Raw genomic sequence first — 24071 nt, forward strand, 5'->3', positions numbered from 1 at the left:
GAGGGAGAAGGCCGTGGGGGAGAAGGGAAGGTGAGGGAGAAGCAGCAGCAGGGAAGAGGGGAGAATAGATGCGCATAGTACATATCAACGCCGGTTGCTACTAAAGTTGATCCATTGAATAGAGGACAAATTAGAGTTTTTTATTTGTGATTTAGTTTATAAATTAGATAGACTTCAGCTAACCGACTTGACTTGGTATGGTCTTACTTTTAAATTAAAGATGCAAATGTACCTATCCATCACATGAAGTTTAGCAATAATTTTCCAAGAAAGAATTGTCCTCATCAGCCTAACCACACACAGTTAACTTTGGCATCATCTCATAGCCACTGGAATATTTCATATTATCTCGGGTGTAGTCTCTCAAAATCAACAACACACGCACTACAAACCACTGGAATCTCCTTCGTTACAATGCTGATCATTGTTACATCCAACTGCCCTTGACAAGCACGTCAACACTACTATACACAATATGCCACCTTTCATGAGAGACTTCGTCAGTTCTACAGAGCATCCACTAGAAAATGCCGCTGCTGCTGCCCCCACGACCTTCTCGGTTGCTACGTACTAATGTTGATATATTGAATAGAGGACAAGTTAGAGTTTTTTGTTTGTGATTTAATTTATAAATTAGATAGACTTCGGCTAATCGACTTGACTTGGTATGGTCTTACTTTTAAATTAAAGATGCAAACATACCTATCCATCACTTGAGGTTTAGCAACAATTTTCAAAGAAAGAATTGTCCTCATCAGCCTCTATGACGACCACAAGCAGTTATCTTTGGCATCATCTCATAACCACTGGAATATTTGATATTATCTCGGGTGTAGTCTCTCAAAAATCAACAACACACGCACTACGAACCATAGGAATCGCCTTCCCTACAACGCTGATTGTTACATCCAACTGCCCTTGACCAGCACATCAACTCCAATATACACAGTAGGCCAGCTTTGATGAGAGTTCGTCAGTTCTACAGCAGAGCATCCACTAGAAACTGCCGCCACCGCTGCCCCCACGACCTTCTCGGTTGCTACCAATGTGGATCATTGAATAGAGGACAAGTTAGAGTTTTTCATTTGTGATATAATTTATAACTTAGATAGACTTCCACCGCTACAAAAAAGAATTTTACGCGTAGATAAAAATATATTTTTAGGGGCGCATGCGATACCCGCCTCTAGTTCCCACAACTCAAAATCAGATTTGTAGGGGCGGGTAACATGCCTGTCCCTACAAATGATTTGTAGGGGCGGGTGTTCAAAACATAAAAAATTTAAAAAAACTCGAAAACAGAAAAATAAAAAAGAAAAAATATGTCTGCTAACCAGCCACCAAAACAAGCCCATATCCTATTGAGATTAATTTTTTTAAAGAGATATGTACACTTGCGTAAACCAGGATTCAAACCAAAACAAGCCCCTATTCTATTGAGGTACAATTTTCTTAACGAGATATGTACACTTGCGTAAACCAGGATTCGAATTGCATATCTCAAGCCTCACGCATACCTTCCTTACCACCACACTACATAATCAGTTGTGACTCTATAGAGTATGGTATTTATTTATCTCTAGAATTGATTTGTAGGGATGGTTGACGCTATCACCCACCCCTAAAAATATGTTTCTAGGGCGGATGATGCCACAACCCGCCTCTAATTTTTTTTTCTATTTTATCCAAAATTCACTTAAATCTCTACATATAGTGAAACAAATAAAAAAAATGAAACTTATACACTATGATTATTTGTGAACTATATATAGAAATAAAAATAATATGCCAACTATGTTTCATTGTATATATAAGTTAAGACAATAGAAATCTTAAAGTATAACTTGAATTATATGAGATACTATATAGTTATAGCTATTAGAGAATTTATAATAACTTTTTGACCATTAAGTGACCTCAGATGAAAAGTTATCAACTACAAAGTTTTAGATCTCGTTATTTTCTACAATTTTGATATAAAGTTTGACTTCATCCGAGGTCATATGAAAAAATATGAATTTTTTGGCATAAGACTATTTGTAAAGACGGGTCATGCCATCATCCACCCTCTAAAAATACATTTTTACAGCCACCGCCGCTGCCCCCACGACTAGGGATGCAAGTTATATTTATTTTGGGTCATTGGGTCAACCCAAAACTTTGATAAAATGAACTATGATGGTATTGTGCGTAATTAATTTAGGAGGAGTAATGAACTAGGATGGCATGCCATCGTAATTATTTAGTTTACCTATAAAACACTATTGGATACCCACTTGCATCCCCACCCACGTTCTCAGTTGCTACTGATGTTGATCCACTGAATAGAGGACAAGATAGAGTTCTTTGTTTGTGATTTAATTTATAAATTAGATAGACTTCGGCTAATCGACTTGACATGGTATGGTCTTACTTTTAAATTAAAGATGCAAACATACCTATCCATCACTTGAGGTTTAGCAACAATTTTCAAAGAAAGAATTGTCCTCATCAGCCTCTATGACGACCAGAAGCAGTTATCTTTGGCATCATCTCATAACCACTGGAATATTTGATATTATCTCGGGTGTAGTCTCTCAAAAATCAACAACACACGCACTACGAACCATAGGAATCGCCTTCCCTACAACGCTGATTGTTACATCCAACTGCCCATGACCAGAACATCAACTCCAATATACACAGTAGGCCAGCTTTGATGAGAGTTCGTCAGTTCTACAGCAGAGCATCCACTAGAAACTGCCGCCACCGCTGCCCCCACGACCTTCTCGGTTGCTACCAATGTGGATCATTGAATAGAGGACAAGTTAGAGTTTTTCATTTGTGATATAATTTATAAATTAGATAGACTTCCACCGCTACAAAAAAAGCATTTTACGCGTGGATAAAAATATATTTTTAGGGGCGCATGCAATACCAGCCTCTAGTTCCCAGAACTCAAAATCATATTTGTAGGGGTGGGTAACATGCCTGTCCCTACAAATGATTTGTAGGGGCGGGTGTTCAAAACATAAAAAAATTAAAAAAAACTTGAAAACAGAAAAATAAAAAAGAAAAAATATGTCTGCTAACCAGCCACCAAAACAAGCCCATATCCTATTGAGATATATTTTTTTAACGAGATATGTACACTTGCGTAAACCCCACCAAAACAAGCCCCTGTTCTATTGAGGTACAATTTTCTTAACGAGATATGTACACTTGCGTAAACCAGGATTCGAACTGCATATCTCAAGCCTCACGCATACCTTCCTTACCACCACACTACATAATTAGTTGTGACTCTATAGAGTATGCTATTTATTTATCTCTAGAATTGATTTGTAGGGACGATTGACGTTATCACCCACCCCTAAAAATATGTTTCTAGGGCGGATGATGCCACAACCCACCTCTAAAAATATTTTTCTATTTTATCCAAAATTCACTTAAATCTCTACATATAGTGAAACAAATAAAAAAGATGAAACTTCTACATACGGTGTGCCATATAATTTAATTTAAGAATATTTTGCTTGTCTGCAACTAACAATTATTCGTTGCCCATTCTATAACAAGCCCATATTTTACACCTACGTTCCAAATTCACGTGGGACCTCGATTAGCAGCCGGTCCGTTTATTATAAATTACAAAGTTAATAAGCATGGGTTAGCAAACCGTACTCTCTTGTTCAGTTTGTAGCAAAGTTAATAAGCATGGGTTAACTCAGTTGCCGACTATATATATATTGAGCTACATCAATCATTAGGGCTAGCCTCTGGCGACAAGGCGTTCCACTACTCACTTGAGGTTAGTGCTTCCATCATATCCTTGCCATCCTTTTTCTCGTTTGATTCTAGTGCCTACTAGTATAGATGAGCTCCTTGTAATTAATGATCATGCAATCTTCAAGCATACCAAATATTATCACCACTGACATCGATCGGTGCAACAACAACTTGTATTATGAAAGAAAATGGATATGCAGTGGTGAATTGTATGGTATTAGGAGAGGTTAGTTCCCAAGGTTATATGGAAATTGGGGGCTCCTACTTTTTTCTGCAAATCAAAATTGGGGACAACAAGCAGGAGAAACTGAGGTTAGGACTTTAGAAGGATTTGGTGTTGCTCATCATATTTTACAAGAGATACTTGCTTCTAGATCTGATCATCTTATAGCTTGCCTCTGTTAATAGCACTTCGCCGGTGTCTTTACTTTATTTTGCCGAGGGCGTTTTGGCACACCGCAAAGCTTTGCCGAGTGCCCGAAAAAGGCACTAGGCAAAGCCTGCTTCGCCGTCACAGCTGTCGTTGTGTGGGGTACCGTTTGCCGAGTGTAATTAGGGCTTTGCCGAGTGTTTGGGACACTCGGCAAAAAGCTTGTTAGAGCTGACCACTCACGGAGTAGACAACCATTGTGCGAAGTCCCAGCCATGGCCGCGAAGAATTCACCATGTTGCTAAATGGCTAACAGATCAACATAACTAGTCAGGTTGGTGCGCTACGCGCGCCTATACCAAAAACATTGACCTAAAATATTAATGGAAAGATATTATCTGCTACTATGTTCGAAGCAATATCGTATTGATGTATGGAGTTAAATCTAAAAATTACAGTAAAGCGGCATAGTAGTTTAGAGTATGAGAGCGCGCCAATCTCAAGCATTCTATTATAGAGGTAGAGATAATTTTTCTTTAGGAATTCGTTATTTTTTGTGTCAGCAGGTATAGTTTAATTACTTTAGTAGAAAAAAAAGTAAGACTAGAAATGAACGAACAGTTCAATTATATTTTGTGAGTTTACGAAGGGAAACCGAAACTCAAAAAGTAGTAGAACTACCATATGTAAATGTAGTTTACAAAGTTTAGTTATTATTTTTATATGTAGAATGTAGTTAAATATATTTTGAATTATCAAATAATGGAAGGAAGATAATTTTTTAAGATAAAAGGACTTACTTAATAGAACTGTGGGCCCCACGTGGGCCCGTCTGAATAGTACGTGGGTCCCACCTGAATAGGATGTGGGACCCGCATGAACAGTGCGTGGGTCCCACATGGGGCCAGGAATCGCTCCGATTCTTAGAGCTTTAGGATATGTACTCAATGTGTGTGGATGCATCGGTGCGGTGCCAAACGCATGGGCTTCCATTATCCCGTCCATAATTCTTTTAAATAGAGTAATAATGCTTTATTAGCGAGTAGCCAAGTATCAATTCAATTGCCCTTATTAAATACTTATTTGGGCTTGGAAAATGTAACGTGTACTTTTCATGAAAACAAGATTTGGTGGAACAGCCAAATAGAAATTGCAGCTTTACTCTTTAATGTTTGTTACAGCAGCATTAATACAGGGAATCAGAAACCAAGAATATAGAAACTATTACCCACGAAACCTGTAACAGCGGCCGGATATATATATATATATATATATATATTTATATATATATGGAGCATAATATCCTGGAGCTTATACTTGACGGGAAGGAGGAGCCGACATGTGTGCCGTTGCATATTCTAGTTGATATTACAGCAAAATTTTCTAACAGGCGAGTAATTGGTCATGGTGGTTTTGGAGTGGTTTACAAGGTAACTAATGCAACTCATTTTCTCAGTTCAAGTCAAAATTTGATACAAAAACTCAAGAACGTGCTAACAAGATAAATTAATTAAACAGGGATATCTTCGAAATGGTATTGTGGCTGTCAAAAAATCCTCGAGCATGCCTGCAACCCAAGAGGAGGAATTTGATCGGGAGGTTAAAAACATGTTGAGAGTTAAGCACGAAAATATAATACGGTTTCTAGGCTATTGTTCCAATACATACAAGATCTATATAGAACATGAAGGGAAGCTAACTCAAGCCCATGTATTAAACACCATGCTCTGTTTTGAGTTTGCAAGTCATGGCAACCTAAGAAAGCATATTAACGGTATGATTACCGTCCCTGAGATGAGTAAAATTCCTCACTTGTTTCATCATTTTCTTTCTTTGCACTTCTTATTATTTTACTTTATAATTGTGTATGCAGGTGATGATTCAGGCCTTGAATGGCCTACACGGTATAAAATAATTAAAGGAGTTTGTGAAGGTTTGTATTATCTTCACAGAAGCCAAATAATTCATAGGGATCTTAAGCCTGAAAATATACTGTTAGATGAACACTACAACCCAAAAATTGCGGATTTTGGTTTATCAAAAACCCTTGAAGATGGAGCGTCGAAAGCTATAACTAAAAGCAATACCGCATCTGAGTAAGCTATGCATCCAGTGACCTTATTGTTTATCTGACCTTTTACGGAACTTCCTTCAATCCGATGTGCAAACTCTTATAACTATACATCATCGTCGTACTTTTATGCAGATGGTACATTGCTCCAGAATTCAGAAGTGACGGTGTGGAATCATACGAGTATGACATATACAGTCTTGGTATTATAATCACTGAGATTATCACTGGATCGAGAGAAAAACCAAATGTAGAAAATGTAAGCATCTCATTTATGCCACCTTGACATTTGTTCTAAAACTGTGCCAAGATTTTGCCTTTGCATACAAGCACTCGTTCCCTCCAAAAAAACATATATCACTCTAGGTAGTTTTTAAGATAGATTAATGCTGTCAGAAATTTATCTACCCCTAACTGTTGAAGTGATTCCATTTTGTTTGCCAAGGTATAATTAGGGGGAACAATGCAACCTTCCCCAGCTAATTAAAGATTCATTACCCACGCTGCCTACCGAATGGAATTTTAGGAGTATAGATGTGGCAACAGTACTATAAGAGGGATATGATGGAGTTAATACTGATGGCAGTACTAACAGATATCCAATAGCTAGAATGACATGTTTTGTAAGACAATTAAGTCCTACTTAAGGAGAAATGTTTTTTGAGAGTAAGATATTAAGCATCACTTATTCTACCATTATATTTGTCGCATTGTGCCAAAATTTTGCGTTTATACACAGTGATGCAGGCATCTTTAGTCCCACAAATGCTGCAGAGTTGCTCAAAATTTGATCAGAATAATGGTGTTATGTTAGTTTATTTCATCAGCTGTAAGTTTGACCGTAACGAATACGGCAAAAAAAGAGAGTGCATCTCTTCTAATCAGGACCAATAGAGACTGTTGGAAATAAACTCACCTTTCAAATTAAAAAAATTAAAATAATATACAAACACGCTAAACCTATTTATTGATCAGGGTGCAAAATTCACCCTAACCAGACACCTCCTTTTTTTACATTAAGAAATGTCCCGGCCTTGAACACTCTCAAGAGAATGTCTACAGCCAATTGAGGGACCTGGCCCTTGAATTACAAGAGTTCTTAGACTTTATACCTTAAATGAGGAATTTCACAAAAATAAGAGAAACTAATAAAGAACAAAGAAAGAAAGCAAGAAGGCTGAGCTTCAATCTTCTTCTTCTTCGTTTCCCCTTCAACTTTGCAATATCTTCATACAACACCAATCCATCACATCTCTCTGTCTGCTTAAAAACTTGATGTCCAGATCATCTGTGCTTGTCATATCTCTTCATGTCAACCTCCGCCTAACACATGGGTGTGAGGGATATCGACATTGCCTCCAAGAAGGGAATGGCACCAAAAGATGTCACCAATGCTGACGTCGGTGCAATATTGATGACTAGCAAGGATTCCCTCAAATGGTTTCCCGTTACACCCAGCTTCAACATGGACCTATACTATAGGTAGGGTAGGGCATCGACAAAGCCTCCATGAAGGAAAGCGGTGCCATTGCCAGCCGGCGTGAGGCTGAACTGGGATTTCTTCGAAGCCACATCCAATCCGCATATCTGCACTAGCTGGCCAGACCTCAATAAGGCCGCTGCCCAGCATTTCGCCGATCAGACTCGAGCGGTGTGCCCAACATCAGCGGTCCCCTGTCGAGGGCCGATGAGCCTCAGCACCACCTCCACCCGTGAGCCATAGCTGCCGCCCCCATCCCACCGATGGATCCGCCTCCCCCGCCTCGCTGCATGTTGCCACCTAGTGGCACTGAGGCCGCGCGGGAAGGGAGTTGACGAGTTGGGGAGGGGGGGCTTTCGCTGTAGGTGGCCTGCCGCTGAGTTGTCATGGCAAATCACGCATCCCCCGCCCGCGTGCCGAGCCCGAACGTGGCCGCCGCCATGCGCCGCGTGGCCTTCTCGTATGTCATGCGCCACCGTATTCTCGTCCGCGCCGAGGATGTTGGTGCCTCCTCTCCCCACTGGCTGCGCGGTAGCAGCAGGAATTGGTAGAAATCACCACGCCGCCACCATCGCAGCTTCCACACGGGCCTCCGGCAGCCAGCTTCGATAGCAGCATAGGTGGCGGCGCTAGGGTTTCCCCTCGGGATGGCTGAGGACATGGAGGACGAGGGATGGAAGAAAAATCGCCCGGCCGCCACCTTCATCGAGCCCGTGCATGCTTCCGGCAAAGCTCTCCAGCGGTGGCGCGGTGCTGGGAGTGAAGGGGGTGAGCTGTGGGGCGGCGGCGGCGGTTCCGCCCGTGTCGCCCTTGGGGGCGACGCGAGGGATGAAACAACGCAGGGGCTGATCACCAAACACCTCTGCTGATATCATTTACTCCCCTTTGATCTTGGATGTACAACAGCACAAAGCTTGGCCATCATTAGTTGCTACTTTTTCCTTCATTAGGGTTCCGACCATAGATTCAGTAAATGGATCTCATGGTTTTCATCATTTTCACAACCTGGGGACCGCAAAATGTATTGAAAAAGTATGAACAAATTATTTGCCATCACAGCAAACCTATGAGTTTAATGATTACAGATCAGGTGTTTTAATCATGCAAATAATTATTAATGTTTGCTAATCCTTTGCATATCGACTTTGCAGGTAAGTAGATATTGGATGCAGAGGGTTAGGACAGCACTTTTATATCAAGTGGAGACATGTACAAAAATTGCAGTGCGATGTGTGAATCCACAAAGAAAGGGGAGACCGAAGATAAAGGATATTGTAGAAGACCTGAATAAAATGGAAACTCAAATGTTGAGCCAGGTATATATATTTGCTAACATCTACATACATATATGTTTCTATCTTTATCGGGTATTCTGTTAATAACTAGAGCGGTCCTGAGGCTGACATTGGTAAATTTTGGAGGTCAGCTGGTCATCTGGAAAAGAAATATTGCCTCTGAAAAATATTAATAAGAATAAATGATGACTTTAAAAAATTAAATATAAATAAATATCTGCTGTGTAACCTAATAAGATTCACTCTCCAATCTCCATGAGGATTATGTAACATCTATCAGGGTAGGTTCAATGGTAGTGAAATTAACAATATCAGGCCTGCTATTATTAAAGTTTGTTAATGGCGGATGGATTGTGTTGCATGCATTTTTCTCCCTGTTGTATAGGCAGAAACGTACAAAATTAATTTTCTGCAAATGAACCACTGCACTCCATGATATATGAAAATAAATTGCTTAGATATGTAATTATATCAACACACATGGCTCTATATGTTTCGTGGAGTATGGATTAAAGTTGTCATAAATATCGCCTATATCGATCTTGTATTTCTTGTGTGTATGTGTAACAGGGTCTCGATGCCATAGCTTTAAACTCGAGTGGAAAGTTAAGCTCCCTCCATGTTCCAGGTAAAGTAGTTACCTAGTTCCAGTCCAGCAGCAGGTACATATCTGAGGACACCAATACAATACAAAATGATTAACGATGGACGACTTTTGTCTCAGAGAGGGGGCCACTAGATGTAGTCATTGTGTACGCATTTGACTGCTCCGACTCGACCTCGGCCTGGTACACTGTGGATGATGGAGTCTTTTGGATGGTGCAAGAGAAGCTCACCCACTTTGTCGACAGCTGCCTTGGTTACATCTACGTCATGCTGACCAGTAACACATACACGTGTGACATGAAACCAGTTGACTCAGGTGAGACAAAGGCAACTGGCTACACGAGCTTCGCCAGGAACAGGACGACCTGCAAGAAAGACATGGCTTCCGGCCTTGCCGAGGCGCATAAAATGATTGGCTACCGGGGTTCGTACCAAAACGGCATCATCTTATTCTTCTCGGATGGGCTGATAAACAAGGGAGACTTCTTTGATGGAACTGAGAATTTCACCTCCAAAGTGCCTGTGCACACGTTTACTCTCGGTGGGGATGCAAATAACCAGGTGCGTATTTATTGTATATATACTGATCGAGAATATATATAAAACAATTCAGTAAAAAGCATGATTATTGATGGCTTATCAATATATAATTTTGATGTATATATGCTAGTGTCTCCTTGAAATTGCTGCAAATTCGCCGGGAGGGAAGTTTCACACGGCCCCTGTGCCAGACAGACCGAATCTGTCACCAACTTTCTCAAGGCTACTTGATAGCATCCTTGGCGGCACCACGATGGTCGACGACGCAAAGCCTCCTAAACCCAGTTCATCAGGTGTTTGCACATAATAAAATCTTTCAAGTTTTGGTCACTGTTCAGTGCTAGTCGTCATGCATCAAGAACATATACATACATACATACATACATATTAATGCGATTTTCCACACTGATCGATTTTCAGCACGGGGGCCATTGGACGTGGTGATTGTGTACGCCTTTGACTGCACAAACTCTACCCCAGCCTGGTACACGGTTGATGGCGGGGTGTTTTGGTTGGTGCAAGAGAAGCTTACCCAGTATGCTGACAGCTGCCTCGGTTACATCTACGTCATGTCGACCCCTAACACGTACACATGCGACATGAAACCAGTTGACTCAGCAGAAACTAAGGCAACCGGATACAAATCGTTTGCAAGACGCAGGATGACGTGCACGAAATATATGGCATCCGGTCTCGTTGAAGCGCATAAAATGATTGGCAACCGTGGGTCGTACCAAAACGGCATCATCTTGTTCTTCTCTGATGGTTTGATAAACACGGGAGACTTCTTTGACGGAACTGAGAGCTTCATCTCCAAAGTGCCTGTGCACACATTCACTCTTGGCGGCGACGCATATAACCATGTATGTATCTGTATCTCTATATCCGTTATATTAAGCTACTCCGATCCAGTCAAAATATATAATTATGCATGGCTTATTAATTAAATCATTATTGAACCTAATATGCTAGGGTCTCCAAGCCATTGCCGCAAATTCACCGGGTGGGACATTCAATCCCGTTCCCATTCCGGAGATACCACAGCTGTCGGCGCCCTTCAAGAAACTATTGGACGGCCTCCTCAGAGGCGCCATGAGGGACTGAATTTGTTTGACAGCTTGCATTGCTTGGGTCATTTCCTATAAATTTGAGTCAAAGTTTTGGACAAAGTTTGAGTCAAACATTGGGAATATAAATTATAAATAAATTTTAAGTTATTGAGTTTGAAAAGTGAAAATTATACGAATAAGTTTGTCTTAAAAAATATTTTCATAACAATATACATATATCAATTTTCAACAAATATTTTTATAAAAATAAGCAGTCAAAGTTATGCTTTGAAGACCGTGTCGCTGTTCTAAACGTCATCTATTTCCTATATTGGAGGGAGTATATGCACGCACGGACTCCATTTCCATATATCATCACTGTTCATGTACCTTTAATTGCAAATCTAATAATATATAACCGAGTGTTAGTACCCAATAATAAATCATTTAAATTTATGAATCTATTAGCTACTACTTGTCGTTTCTATTGTGTGTGTACTGTGTGTGTAGGGTTGGTCTATTCAGCTCGCAGCGAGCTAAATAAGAATCCAGCGCACCTTAAAGTACACCATCAAAGTCATCCTCAAGGGAGGGCAGACTCACCTTTCTTCCCTACATGTTCGTACCGGTCATAATTTGGTCCGGCACTAAAGGTAGTGTAGAGTCATTTTAGTACCGGATCCGAATTTGAAGGCCCCTGGAATCATTTTAGTACCGGACCAAGACAGGTGATGTTTTGGTCTGGTACTAAATAGTACTCCACATATTACTTAAAAAAAAGCATCTCACATCCAATCACATGTGACGCTTAGATGGGATGAAGCATCTCACATCCAATCACATGTGACACTTAGATGGGATGATAAGAAAGCTATGCACGAGACTGGAGATCTTAGATTTTGAATCCTTGTGACCACGCATGCGCATTTACCCGGGTTTTCATTCTTTATAAGAGCAGGGTTAGCCGGCTTCACAGATGGGCACCACCGTGCCGCTGCCCCGGTGTTGCTGATGTTTTAAATATTATTCAACACACTACAATTAGAATAGACAATATATATAGGGCTGGTCTATTCAGACCGCGGTGAGCTGAACAACAGTACGCAGGCTGGGGCGCCGCCAGACCTCCGGCCAGCTAAATTTACTCCGCGACGCGGGTAGTAAACTCCGGCATCCCAGGTATTTAATGCAGACTTGATCAGTGAGCCACATATTTCGCATCACGGATGTGTTTTAATGTACATTTGACTGCCTCGCGCGGTCATAACAATATTTGATTGGTCTAAGGACGAGTCACTCTCTGTCGCGGAAGTTCCTTTACTATGTAACGTTGTATAAAGGGAGTAAAAAGGTGTCGCGTTAAAACAAAATGAAAGGCAAAACTAAAACTTAAATGTGTCTACGTGGAGGTGTAGTGGAACTAAAAGGCTACCCCTTCCGGTTCCCTTGCGTGGCTCTGACCAGGAAGTAATAAAAATGTGGGCGTAAAAACTTAGCGCAAAAAAAAAAAGAAAAACGGTTACATGAGTGGTGCCACCAGCAAGTGTCAGCAACATTTCTCCAGGGAGCAATGTACACATGGATTTCGGCTCTAGACAGCAGTCGGGTAGTAAATTTCTAACACAAGCATCAACCACGCGAGTTAGTTCAAGATTGCTATCAACATAAATATTGGACAAAAGTTGATTTGAGTATTGGATTAGGGAGAAAAACGGGTCTAAAGCTTAGCAAAAGGTCGAAGTATACTATGCATACTTAATTAATGGTAATGACAAGCTAAGGCCCATGATTAAAAATTAATACCGGGGTGTTACATCTGGCACACAGTCCCATTGTCACACCCGGTTTTAATAACAAAACCGAATACATAACTATATGTATGCCAGAATCAAGTTTTATATATATAGAGACATTATAAGTAAATAATCAGGAACAGTATCATAAAAAAGAGAATTAAAACAATTATAAGACTATCAGAGTTATACAGCTTATCATGAAAACGAAGGCTTCAAACTTCATAGGCAATCGATTGGGGGTCGCGTGCGTCTAGAACTCAGCATCATCTTCAAAAGACTTTATACACTTCTCCTTCTGAGCAGCAGTAAGCACGGGTGAGTACACTTATGGTTGGTACTCAGCAAGGCCATAAGAAATAACCAGAATATGAATTAAGTCCATCTTTAAGTTAAATTAATCATGTGAGGGTCCAAACCGCTCTTGACGGTGAGCACAGCTGATATATCAGTTTTACGCTCTGCAGAAGTTGTATGCTTTCACCCCAATTCTGCGGTACCTCAGAAGACGAAGCTTCCTTCACCCGCTCCATCAATTCTCAAACCCAGTTACTTAGCCAAGACCAGAGCCATATGGTATTGTGGTTGTACGGTTTTCTCGGGTGGTTCTCCATGTTCCAATTAAATCATAATACTCTTGTAAATAAGTATAGATAGAAGTATGGTTAGGGTCACTTGCCTTTCTTCAATGAAAAGCTACTTTTACTGCTCTTCACCTCATTCTCACTTGGAGAACTTGATCTTCAACTTCAAACATCGATCCTTCTACTCGAAGCAATCATGGAGCAAACATACAAAGCAAACAACAAGCGCATCTAAGAATAATACGCCAAAACAAAAGAAGGCCTTTAAAAGAGCATACTAAAGATAGGACTAAAGGATAGGGCTCGCTGCTATGGTTACGAGAGCGCAAGAAATGCTGAAAACAGAACTACAGTTGAAAAGATACAACTATTGGAAGATTTGTATTATTATAAAAGAAAACAAAAGAACAATAAGATTTATCTATTTTATTTGGGAAACAGATGTTAAGGATATTTGAAAGAAATATCCTAAGTTATGATTAACACATATTGAACTTTTATTTACAAAAGCGAAGTAGAACTTAGTCCAAATTTTATTTGATTATCTATGTGCAATTTACTAATCAAATGATTAATTAAAAAGAAACTTGTGACAACATCTAAACGCACAACTTTATATGATTCTTGTTGAACTAACAAATTAATTAAATTATAAACACATTTGAGTTGATATTAATCAAGTTAATATTAATTATGAAAACCGGAGCGAACATCTAATTAGTTTTTAATTAGAAAGACTAGATGAGAGAATATTAATCAAATTAAATTTATATTTAATTTTAAAACAAGAACTATGATAAAACAACGCTGCAACACGATAGCTTACGCTAAAACAAAGCTAACGCAACAAGAACGGATCGAAACGGAGCTAAAACGTGGAAACTATAGGAGAAACAAGGCTTTGGGGCTTATTTGTAAGAGTTTGAAAGAACAAGGACTTTGGGTGAAGAAACAGAGGGTCTAAACAAGATTAAACCTTAACTTCAGGGGCTAGCCTGCAAAACTGTAGCTACGGGACAGCAGGTTCAATTTTGTAAAAGCGCAGGGGCTAAAACAAAAGAAAAAGGTCTGGTTTGTAAATATTTTTGAACTAATATGAACTACGAGTTGATTTCCCAAAAACAGAGGGGGTCTTTGGCAAAACATTAGAGGGTTGACTCTAGTCAAATCTGATCGTGGCCGCTGGATCTTGATCGAATGGCTCAGAGCGGATCGGGCGGAGGGGGCGGCAGCGCACGCCGGCAAGCTCGCCGGACTTCGCCCAAACGGCGGTCCGGGCCTTGGTTTGGCTCAGTTTTGGGCTTGGGAGAGCAAGGGGGCGATGGGGATCAAGATGGCTGGGTTCTGGCAGCGAGGAGACATGGCGAAAGGCATGCTCGACGGCGAGACGGCGAGGCAGACTGACGACGACCGATTGCGCGCGAGAGGAGTCGAGAGAGAAAGGGAAAAGGGACCGGCGAGCACTCTCACCACGATGCGGAGCTCTAGTGGTAGCTGTCAGTGTTGTAGAAACGGCGGAGCGGTGGATCGGCAGCGGCACCGAGTGAAAGCATCTAGGCCCCTAATTCGAGTTTTGGTAATTAATGACAACGGTTTGTGGACTAACGATTTCAGTTGAGATAATGAGTATAGGTTGATCCACGGATGAAAGAGATTTGATTGTGAGCGTATGGAGTTTTGGAGATGATGAGCAAAGCTCGGGCTCAAGGCAAAGGTATAAAATAGGGCTTTTGTATTTTACCGGTCACAAGGCGTTTAGTGGATGAAAAGTGACCGGATTTGTTGGATAGATAGCCGTACTATTAAGAGGGGTTGTGTACTCATGCTTGACGGGTCTTTAGTGCCATTTTTCTCAAAATGTCTAGTTGCATGCATGGGGGCTAACGGCGTTTTGAAAAGATTTGAAAAAGACTAGTTTGAAAGCTGACTGAGTAACGGCGGACAGTCCGCACCAGAGGGGCGGACAGTCCGCGGACCATTCCAGAGAGCTTGCAGAGTCTCTGGTGGGCTCGCGGACGGTCCGGCCCAGGTGGGCGGATGGTCCGCCACTGTTTTTCAAATGTGTACTAGAAAGGGTGTCTGTCTGGTGTGAGCTTCAAAGTTGAACGGCGGACAGTCCGCCCATGGGGCGCGGACGGTCCGCCGGCTAATCTCAGGTTTGTACCAGAGAGGATGTTTCTCTGGTTTGGGCTCAAAAGTTAAACAGCGGACGGTCCGCTCCTGGGGCGCGGACGGTCCGCAGGCTAATCTCAAAATTGTTCCAGAGACGATGTTAGTCTCTGGTGGGTTGGAATTCTTAACTGCGGACGGTCTGCCACTGGGGCGCGGACGGTCCGCCAGGGCTTAACGGCTAGTTCTGACATGCATTTATTGCACTCTGACTCACTGGTTTTTAACGGCGGACAGTCCTGTTTTTGAAACGCGGACGGTCCGCGACTTCGCAGAAAAGAGTGTAACGGCTAGTTTTTTGAGGGATGTCTATATATACCCAATGCCCGGCCATTGCTAGTCTCTCTTGGCCATTTGGACAGCATTCTTGACACATTAGAGCTAAGGCATCCCTCTCTCACACACACTTGCTTAGAGATTGCATTCTTGAGAGTGTGAGAGCTTCCTAGTGCATTGCATGAAGAGTTTGAGCTTTGTGGCATTAGGGAAACTTCAAGCAAGCGTCATCAACTTGTTACTCTTGGGAGTTGCCGCTCCCTAGATGGCTTGGAGAAGAGGATTTCGTGGAGCACCTCCAAGGAGATTGTTGAGGAGCCCCGATTTCGGTTGTGAGAGGTTTTGTGCTCATCTCACCGGAGTGGTGAAGAGCAACTCTAGTGGAATCGAGGTGTGGAGTGGTTTTTTGATTCAAGCCGGCTCAAGATCAAGAGGTTCTTGATAGAGGAGCGGTTGATTCTTGGAATCCACCTCAACGTGGATTAGGGGTGACCGGCAAGTCATCGACACCACGGGATAATTTCTTGTGTCAAGCTTGGTTACTTCTCTTGCTCACTTTAATACTTGCTTTTACTTTGAGCAATTTACTTTACTAGAGCTTGACTTGTCTCTTGTCACCTTAGGTTGCAAACCCATCTAGAGATAGTAATAGCATGACATAGGGCTTTTCCTTTGTTTCTAATTAAATTTCTCTAGTGTTGTTGGCTTTAGTTTTTAAACCGCCTATTCACCCCCCTCTAGTCGGTGTTCTTGATCCTACAAGTGGTACCAGAGCTAAGTACTCCATTAATTGCGGATTTAACCATCTTGGAGTAGAACAATGACTAGTGATCATGGGATTCATGTTGGGAAGCCACCGTTCTTTGATGGGAACAATTATGATTATTGGAAGACTAGGATGTCGGCTCATCTCAAAGCCATGAGTAGAAAGCTATGGAGAGTAGTAAGTGATGGATATGTCATTTTGGACCCAAAGAGTTTGACACCCCTAGATGAGGAAAATGAGACACTAAATGATCAAGGGGTTAATGTGCTCTTTAGTGCTCTTGATGTGAATGAATTTAATAGAGTCAAGAGCCTCACAAATGCAAATGACATATGGAAGAAGCTCATGGAAATTCATGAGGGCACATCAACTGTGAAGGAGGCCAAGTTATATTTGCTCAAAGGGAATTTTAGTGAATTCACCATGAAGAAGGATGAGAGTATAGCCGAGATGTTCAATCGGCTAAATGACATTGTGAATGACCTCAAGGGACTTGGATTTGAGGTACCGGATGGGGATTTCAACCACAAGTTTCTTAGATGTCTTCCGCAAAAGATATGACACAATTGTGACCTTACTTGTAAGGTCAAATGTGAAGACCGCAACTCCCACACAAATATTGGGAGAAATTCTCACCCATGACATGTTCAGGAAATCTCAAGATGAAGCTCATGGTGGAGAAATTGATGTGAAAAAGAAAAGTGTGGCATTCAAAGCTCAAGATAGCAAAAATGAAGAAGAAAGTGGGTGCCAAGAAGAAGAATCGGATGAGGAGATGGCTCTCTTTGTCAAGAGATTCAATAGAATGATGAGCAAGAAGAACTTTGGCAAGAGAGGTCAATCATCAAGAAAAAATCCTTTTGTGGACAAGACTTGCTTCAATTGTGGTGAAGTAGGTCATATCATTGTAAATTGTCCAAACAAGAAAAAGGACAAGAAAAATGATGAAAAGAAGAAGAAGAAGTTCATCAAGAAGAAAAAGAATGGCCAGGCATATTTTGTTGAATGGGATTCCGATGCAAGCTCCGATGATGATGATGATGATGATGATAATGACAAGCCATCCAAGAGAGTTGCCGGTATCGCCATCAAGGAGGCTCCATCACTCTTCTCTACACCACATTGTCTTATGGCAAAGGGTGGTGCAAAGGTATAACAAGATGGTGAACTTGATGAACTTTCATATGATGATCTTGTTGAAATGCTTAATGATGCCGATGAATTCATGACAAAGGAAAAGGCTAAGTTGAGGGACTTGAAGTTGAAGTTTACTTCTCTTCAAGATTCCTATGAGGAGCTAAAGACTTCTCATGAGAATCTCAAAGAAACTCATGAGAAGCTTGAGGAAGCTCACAATACCTTGCTTAGTCATGAAAGAAAAACAACATTGAGCATTGGTGTTAGTTGTGATTTAATTGATGATAAATCTTGTGGCTCTAGCTCTACTAGTTCTTTGTGCACCAAAATTGATAACTCATCATGCAATGAATCTATCATTATGGAAAATAATTTGTTAAAGAAAGAGGTTACTTGCTTGACTAATGATTTGAGAAAATGCTATGATAGTAGAGCAAAGTTTAGTCATTGTTGGGCAAGCCAAAAGTTCACCTTGAACAAGCAAGGGTTTGGATATATTCCTAAGAAAGGGAAGAAGGCTTTTGTGCAAACTAAAACTACCTTTGTGAAGAGTAGTAGCAAGCCATATTGTGAAAAATGCAAGAAGGTTGGCCATGTTGAGAAGAATTGCACCAACAAGAAAGTCATATCCTTTGATTCAAGTTACATGCTTATGAAAAATTCAAATGGCAATGTTAGTGCAAAATTTGTTGGGATACCTATAAATGGTGCTAAAAACAATGCCATTTGGGTGCCAAAAGTCTTGGTCACTAATGTGGTCACTAACTTTCAAGGACCCAAGAAAGTTTGGGTACCTAAAAGAGTTACTTCAGTTTGGGTACCTAAAAGAGTTACTTCCTCTTTGTAGGTGAATTACAAGTCCGGAGGAAGACATTGGGTGCTTGATAGTGGATGCACTCAACACATGACCGGAGATCAAATGATGTTTTCCTCTCTAGATGAGAATGTGGGTGGCTATAGTGACATCATCTTTGGTGACAATAGCCGGGGCAAAGTCAAAGGAGTTGGTACAATTCCTATCTCAAGCAATCATTCTCTTTCAAATGTTTTGTTGGTTGATTCTCTCAAGTTTAATCTCTTAGCGGTCACTCAACTTTGTGATTTTGGATATAAGTGTAGTTTCACTAAAGATGATGTTGTGGTGACTAGCTTGGATGGAAAAGATAACATCTTTACGGGATTTAGACATGAGGATGTATATCTTGTGGATTTTGCTACTAAAGAGGCAAATTTGTCCACTTGCTTATTCACTCAATCATCTTTGGGTTGGTTATGGCATAGAAGGCTTGGTCATGTTGGCATGAAGCAACTCAACCGACTTTTGAAGCATGATTTAGTAGTTGGCTTGAAGAATGTGAAGTTTGATAAAGATAAGCTTTGTAGTGCATGTCAAGCCGGAAAGCAAGTTGCAAATACTCATCCCATTAAGAGTGTCATGTCAACCGAGAGACCATTGGAATTATTGCATATGGATTTATTTGGTCCTACAACATATAGAAGTATTGGTGGAAATTGCTATTGTCTTGTGGTAGTGGATGATTACTCAAGGTATACATGTGTTTTCTTTCTTCATGACAAGGCCGCTACATATGACACATTCAAGAAATTCTTTACAAGGGCCAAAAATGAATTTGAGCTCAAGGTGAAGAAAGTGAGGAGTGACAATGGAAGTGAGTTTAGAAACACAAGAGTTGAGGAATGGTGTGATGAGAAAGGAATCAAGCATGAATTCTCAACCAAGTACACTCCGGAACAAAATGGTCTTGTTGAGAGGAAAAATAGAACCTTGATTGATATGGCAAGATCAATGCTCTCAGAATATAATGTTTCGGATAGCTTTTGGGCCGAAGCAATCAACACGGCTTGTCATGCCTCTAATAGATTGTATTGCCATAGATTTCATAACAAGACCCCATATGAGTTGCTCATTGGAAGGAAGCCAAATATATCATATTTTAGAGTGTTTGGTTGCAAATGCTATATTCTCAAGAAGGGAACTCGGTTATCAAAGTTTCAAAGCAAATGTGATGAGGGTTTTCTTCTTGGATATTCATCTAATAGCAAGGCTTATCGGGTCTACAACAAAACACATGGCATTGTTGAAGAAGCATATGATGTTGAGTTTGATGAAACCAATGGGTCTCACAATGAACAAGAAAATCTTGATGATGTGAGAAGTGATGGTTTGAGAAATGCAATGAAAAATATGTCAATTGGTGATATTAGACCAAGAGAAGAAGATGAAGATGAAGATGGTCCTTTTATCTCTATTAGAGTAAATCCTTCAACTTCTATCTCAAATGATCAAGCACAACTAATTGTACAAGATTCTAGTAATGATGATTCTCAAGTACAAGATCAAGTTGGTTCATCTAGTGCACCTTCTTCATCAACTCAAGAACCCATTGTTCCTCAAAGAATTCATCATGTTCTTGCAAAGGATCATCCGGTGGATCAAATCATGGGTGATATTAGTAAGGGTGTCCAAACTCGATCTCGCATTGCTTCATTTTGTGAACATTATTCTTTTGTATATTTTCTTGAACCTAACCGTGTAGATGAAGCATTGAGAGATCCGGATTGGGTGAATGCTATGCATGAAGAATTAAATAATTTCACCCGGAATCAAGTTTGGGATTTAGTAGAGAGGCCAAAGAATTATAATGTTATTGGCACAAAATGGGTTTTTAGAAACAAGCAAAATGAAGATGGAATGGTTGTGAGAAACAAGGCAAGATTGGTAGCTCAAGGCTTCACTCAAGTCGAAGGTTTGGATTTCGGTGAAACTTTTGCTCCCGTTGCTAGATTAGAAGCTATTAGAATTTTATTAGCTTATGCTTGCTCTCACAACATTAAACTTTTTCAAATGGATGTGAAAAGTGCTTTCTTGAATGGCAAGATTAGTGAACTTGTTTTTGTTGAGCAACCTCCCGGTTTTGAAGATCCCAAGAAGTCAAATCATGTATACAAGCTCTCTAAAGCTCTTTATGGTCTTAAGCAAGCTCCACGAGCTTGGTATAAAAGATTGAGGGATTTTCTTATTTCTAAGGGCTTCAAAATTGGTAAGGTTGATACTACTTTGTTCACTAAAGATATTGGTAAAGATTTGTTTGTTTATCAAATTTATGTTGATGATATTATCTTTGGTTCAACTAACCCAAGCTTTTGTGAGGAATTTGGTGAAATGATGTCTAGGGAATTTGAGATGTCCATGATTGGTGAATTGAGTTTCTTTCTTGGACTTCAAATCAAGCAACTCAAGGAAGGCACCTTTGTGTGTCAATCAAAATATGTGAAGGATATCTTGAAGAAATTTGGTATGGAAGATGCAAAACCAATCAAGACTCCTATGGCCACAAATGGGCATCTCGACCTAGATGAGGGAGGTAACCCGGTTGACCAAAAGCTTTACCGTTCTATGATTGGTAGTTTGCTTTATTTGACCGCATCTAGGCCCGACATCATGTTTAGTGTTTGCATGTGTGCACGATTTCAAGCCGCACCTAGAGAATGTCATTTGACCGCCGTCAAAAGGATCTTGAGATACTTGAAATATTCTCCTAATATTGGTTTGTGGTATTCCCAAGGGTGCTCAATTTTGATTTGGTTGGATTCTCGGATTCGGATTATGTGGGGTGCAAGGTTGATAGGAAAAGCACCTCCGGTGGTTGTCAATTTCTTGGAAGATCTCTTGTATCATGGTCATCAAAGAAACAAATTTCCGTGGCTCTTTCAACCGCCGAAGCGGAATATATCTCGGCCGGAAGTTGTTGTGCACAATTGTTATGGATGAAGCAAACTCTTCTAGATTATGGTGTGAAATTTGATGAAATTCTCTTGTTGTGTGATAATGAAAGTGCCGTGAAGATTGCCTCTAATCCGGTTCAACATTCAAGAACCAAGCATATTGATATCCGCCATCATTTTCTTAGAGATCATGTGAACAAGGGTGATATCAAGATTGATGGTATTGGCACGGATGATCAATTAGCCGATATATTTACCAAGCCTTTGGATGAATCTCGGTTTTGCAAGTTGAGAAATGAGTTAAATATCATTGACTTCTCAAATGTGGCTTGAAAACTAGCACATGTGGTATATGGTTCTTTCATGCTCTCCTTGTTTCATTTTTCTGAATTTTTGAGGTATTTTTGAGCCATTTATGAGTTTTCATGATGCTGCTCAATTTATTTTTGAATTCTTGTTGAAACTTGCTCATATGAGTCTTTTGAAGGTTTTTATGCAATATTTGAGATTTTTGGATTTTTATATGAGCAATGATCCCAAATCGGAGTTGGAATTGAGAAAATTGGCACAATTCTGGACAGTCTGAAATTTGGTACTGCGGACAGTCCACGGGTAAGGGGCGGACAGTCCGCCAAAGGACCGCGGACGGTCCGCCTGTGCTGGGCAGTTTTTTACCAGAGGCAGTTTCAGTCGGTTGGCAGTGTAAAAAATTCAACGGCGGACGGTCCGCCAGGATATCGCGGACAGTCCGCGACTGGACAGAAAGGTGGGGTCGGCCAGACTTGACTTATATTGGATGTCCCTCTCACTCTCCCCCACCAAACCGCACATATCCTCCAAAAGGCTCTCTCTCTTTCTCTCTCAAGCACGTGGGGGAGACAACAAGGTCAAGCCCTTTTGGAGTGGTTCCCGGACGGTCCGAGCACATCCTCGGAATCTTCTCAAGATTGTGCATCATGTCCTCTCGGTATTTCGATGAATCCCTAACTCTTGTTCTTGGATTTTTTTATTGGAAAGAGTTAGGGTTAGATGCTCCGATCTATTTTTGGACCATGGATTCTTGAAAATACTTGGGGGATCTTATTCCTAGTGATGAGGAGATGCTATAGTTTAATTTTGGTTGGTGGATTTGTATCGAAACTCAAAATGTGGGCGATTTTGTGTTCCTGCGCAGAACAGATGGGTCGCGGATAGTCCGCCTGCTGGACGCGGACGGTCCGCCGTGGTAGTTCATGAACCGCGGACGGTCCGCGTTCAGAAGTGCGGACGGTCCGCTAGTGTCAGATTTTTCAGATCAGTGCTGAATTGAGTTATATCATTAAGGATTGATTCTATGACTTTAGTAATTGTTCTTATGGTTAAATCTTGATCTCAGGCCACCTCGGAAGATCATCAAGGCCACTGCTTCAAAAATTAAGAAGGCAATGACTTCCAAGAGACAAAGAGACAGTGATGACTCGGATGATGTGGATTATGCTCCAAATGTCAGTGAGATGGCTGCTGCATCTTCAGTGGGAGATGTTGGTGATGAGTCTTCAGAGGAAGATACTGAGGGGGTTGACAATGATGTTACAGATTTGATGGGGCTGGATCTACCTAGTCGACAGTGGACTGCAGAAAGCTATGCAAATGCAAGAGCAGTGGATCAGTTCATCTTGCCTCATGACACCAACATTCTCTTCTTCAAAACCGAGGTACAAAAAGATGTTTACTTTGGTCATCTAATTAAGAAAAATGTATTCAAACATCAGACCATTGACATAGGCTACATGAGACAACAACAAGTCATGACTGATCTAGTAGATAGATTTCAGCAAATGGGGTTAGCTAATTTTCTGCAGCATAGGTGCGATTGGAATGAAACTGTGATACGCCAGTTCTATGCCACTCTAGAGATCAACATGGTTGAGGAAACTTTTAGGTGGATAACTGGGAAAAGAACCTATGGTGCTACATTTGCACAGTTTGCTGAGGCAAATGAATTGGATTATAATTTCATCACTAGTGAGCAAAGTATGAATATTGTGTTAGAAAACCCTCTAGATGAGAATGATTATCCCATGTTCTATGAGCCTGCACATCTTGGAATTGCTAGAACTTTTGGGGGCACTCAGGGTCTGAGGCATCATCCTGCAGTGATCAATAAGATTGCTAGAGTCACATTCATGCCTAAGAGTGGCAACAAGGACAAGATTAGAGGACACTATTGGAATGTGATATCTCATGTCATGAATGGAAATAGAATCAATGTCATTGCTCTTATCATGGATCAGCTTGCAAATTTGAGGCTAAACATGGAAATGAACTTATATTTTACTCCATATATTATGTCCATCATCAAGGTTAAGACTAGTTTCAGAGGGATATGTGAAAGCAAGCACACACCTTTCAGGCCATTCAAGAATGACAATGCTTTTCTC

General features: G+C 40.8%; 1 protein-coding gene across 1 annotated transcript; it reads left to right on the forward strand.

Moving 5' to 3' along the window:
• The first annotated feature begins 4946 nt into the window (after nt 1-4946).
• On the forward strand, nt 4947-11367 carry LOC120644841. The gene is made up of 10 exons (XM_039921574.1): nt 4947-5568; nt 5657-5912; nt 6012-6234; nt 6345-6468; nt 8841-9005; nt 9555-9612; nt 9709-10151; nt 10261-10423; nt 10551-10993; nt 11103-11367. Exons 1-10 carry the CDS (start codon nt 5428-5430, stop codon nt 11232-11234), a joined length of 2148 nt encoding a protein of 715 aa, XP_039777508.1. The 5' UTR covers nt 4947-5427; the 3' UTR covers nt 11235-11367.
• Nucleotides 11368-24071: the final 12704 nt, after the last annotated feature.

Source organism: Panicum virgatum, chromosome 8K, assembly GCF_016808335.1.
Source record: "Panicum virgatum strain AP13 chromosome 8K, P.virgatum_v5, whole genome shotgun sequence".
Lineage (NCBI taxonomy): Eukaryota > Viridiplantae > Streptophyta > Magnoliopsida > Poales > Poaceae > Panicum > Panicum virgatum.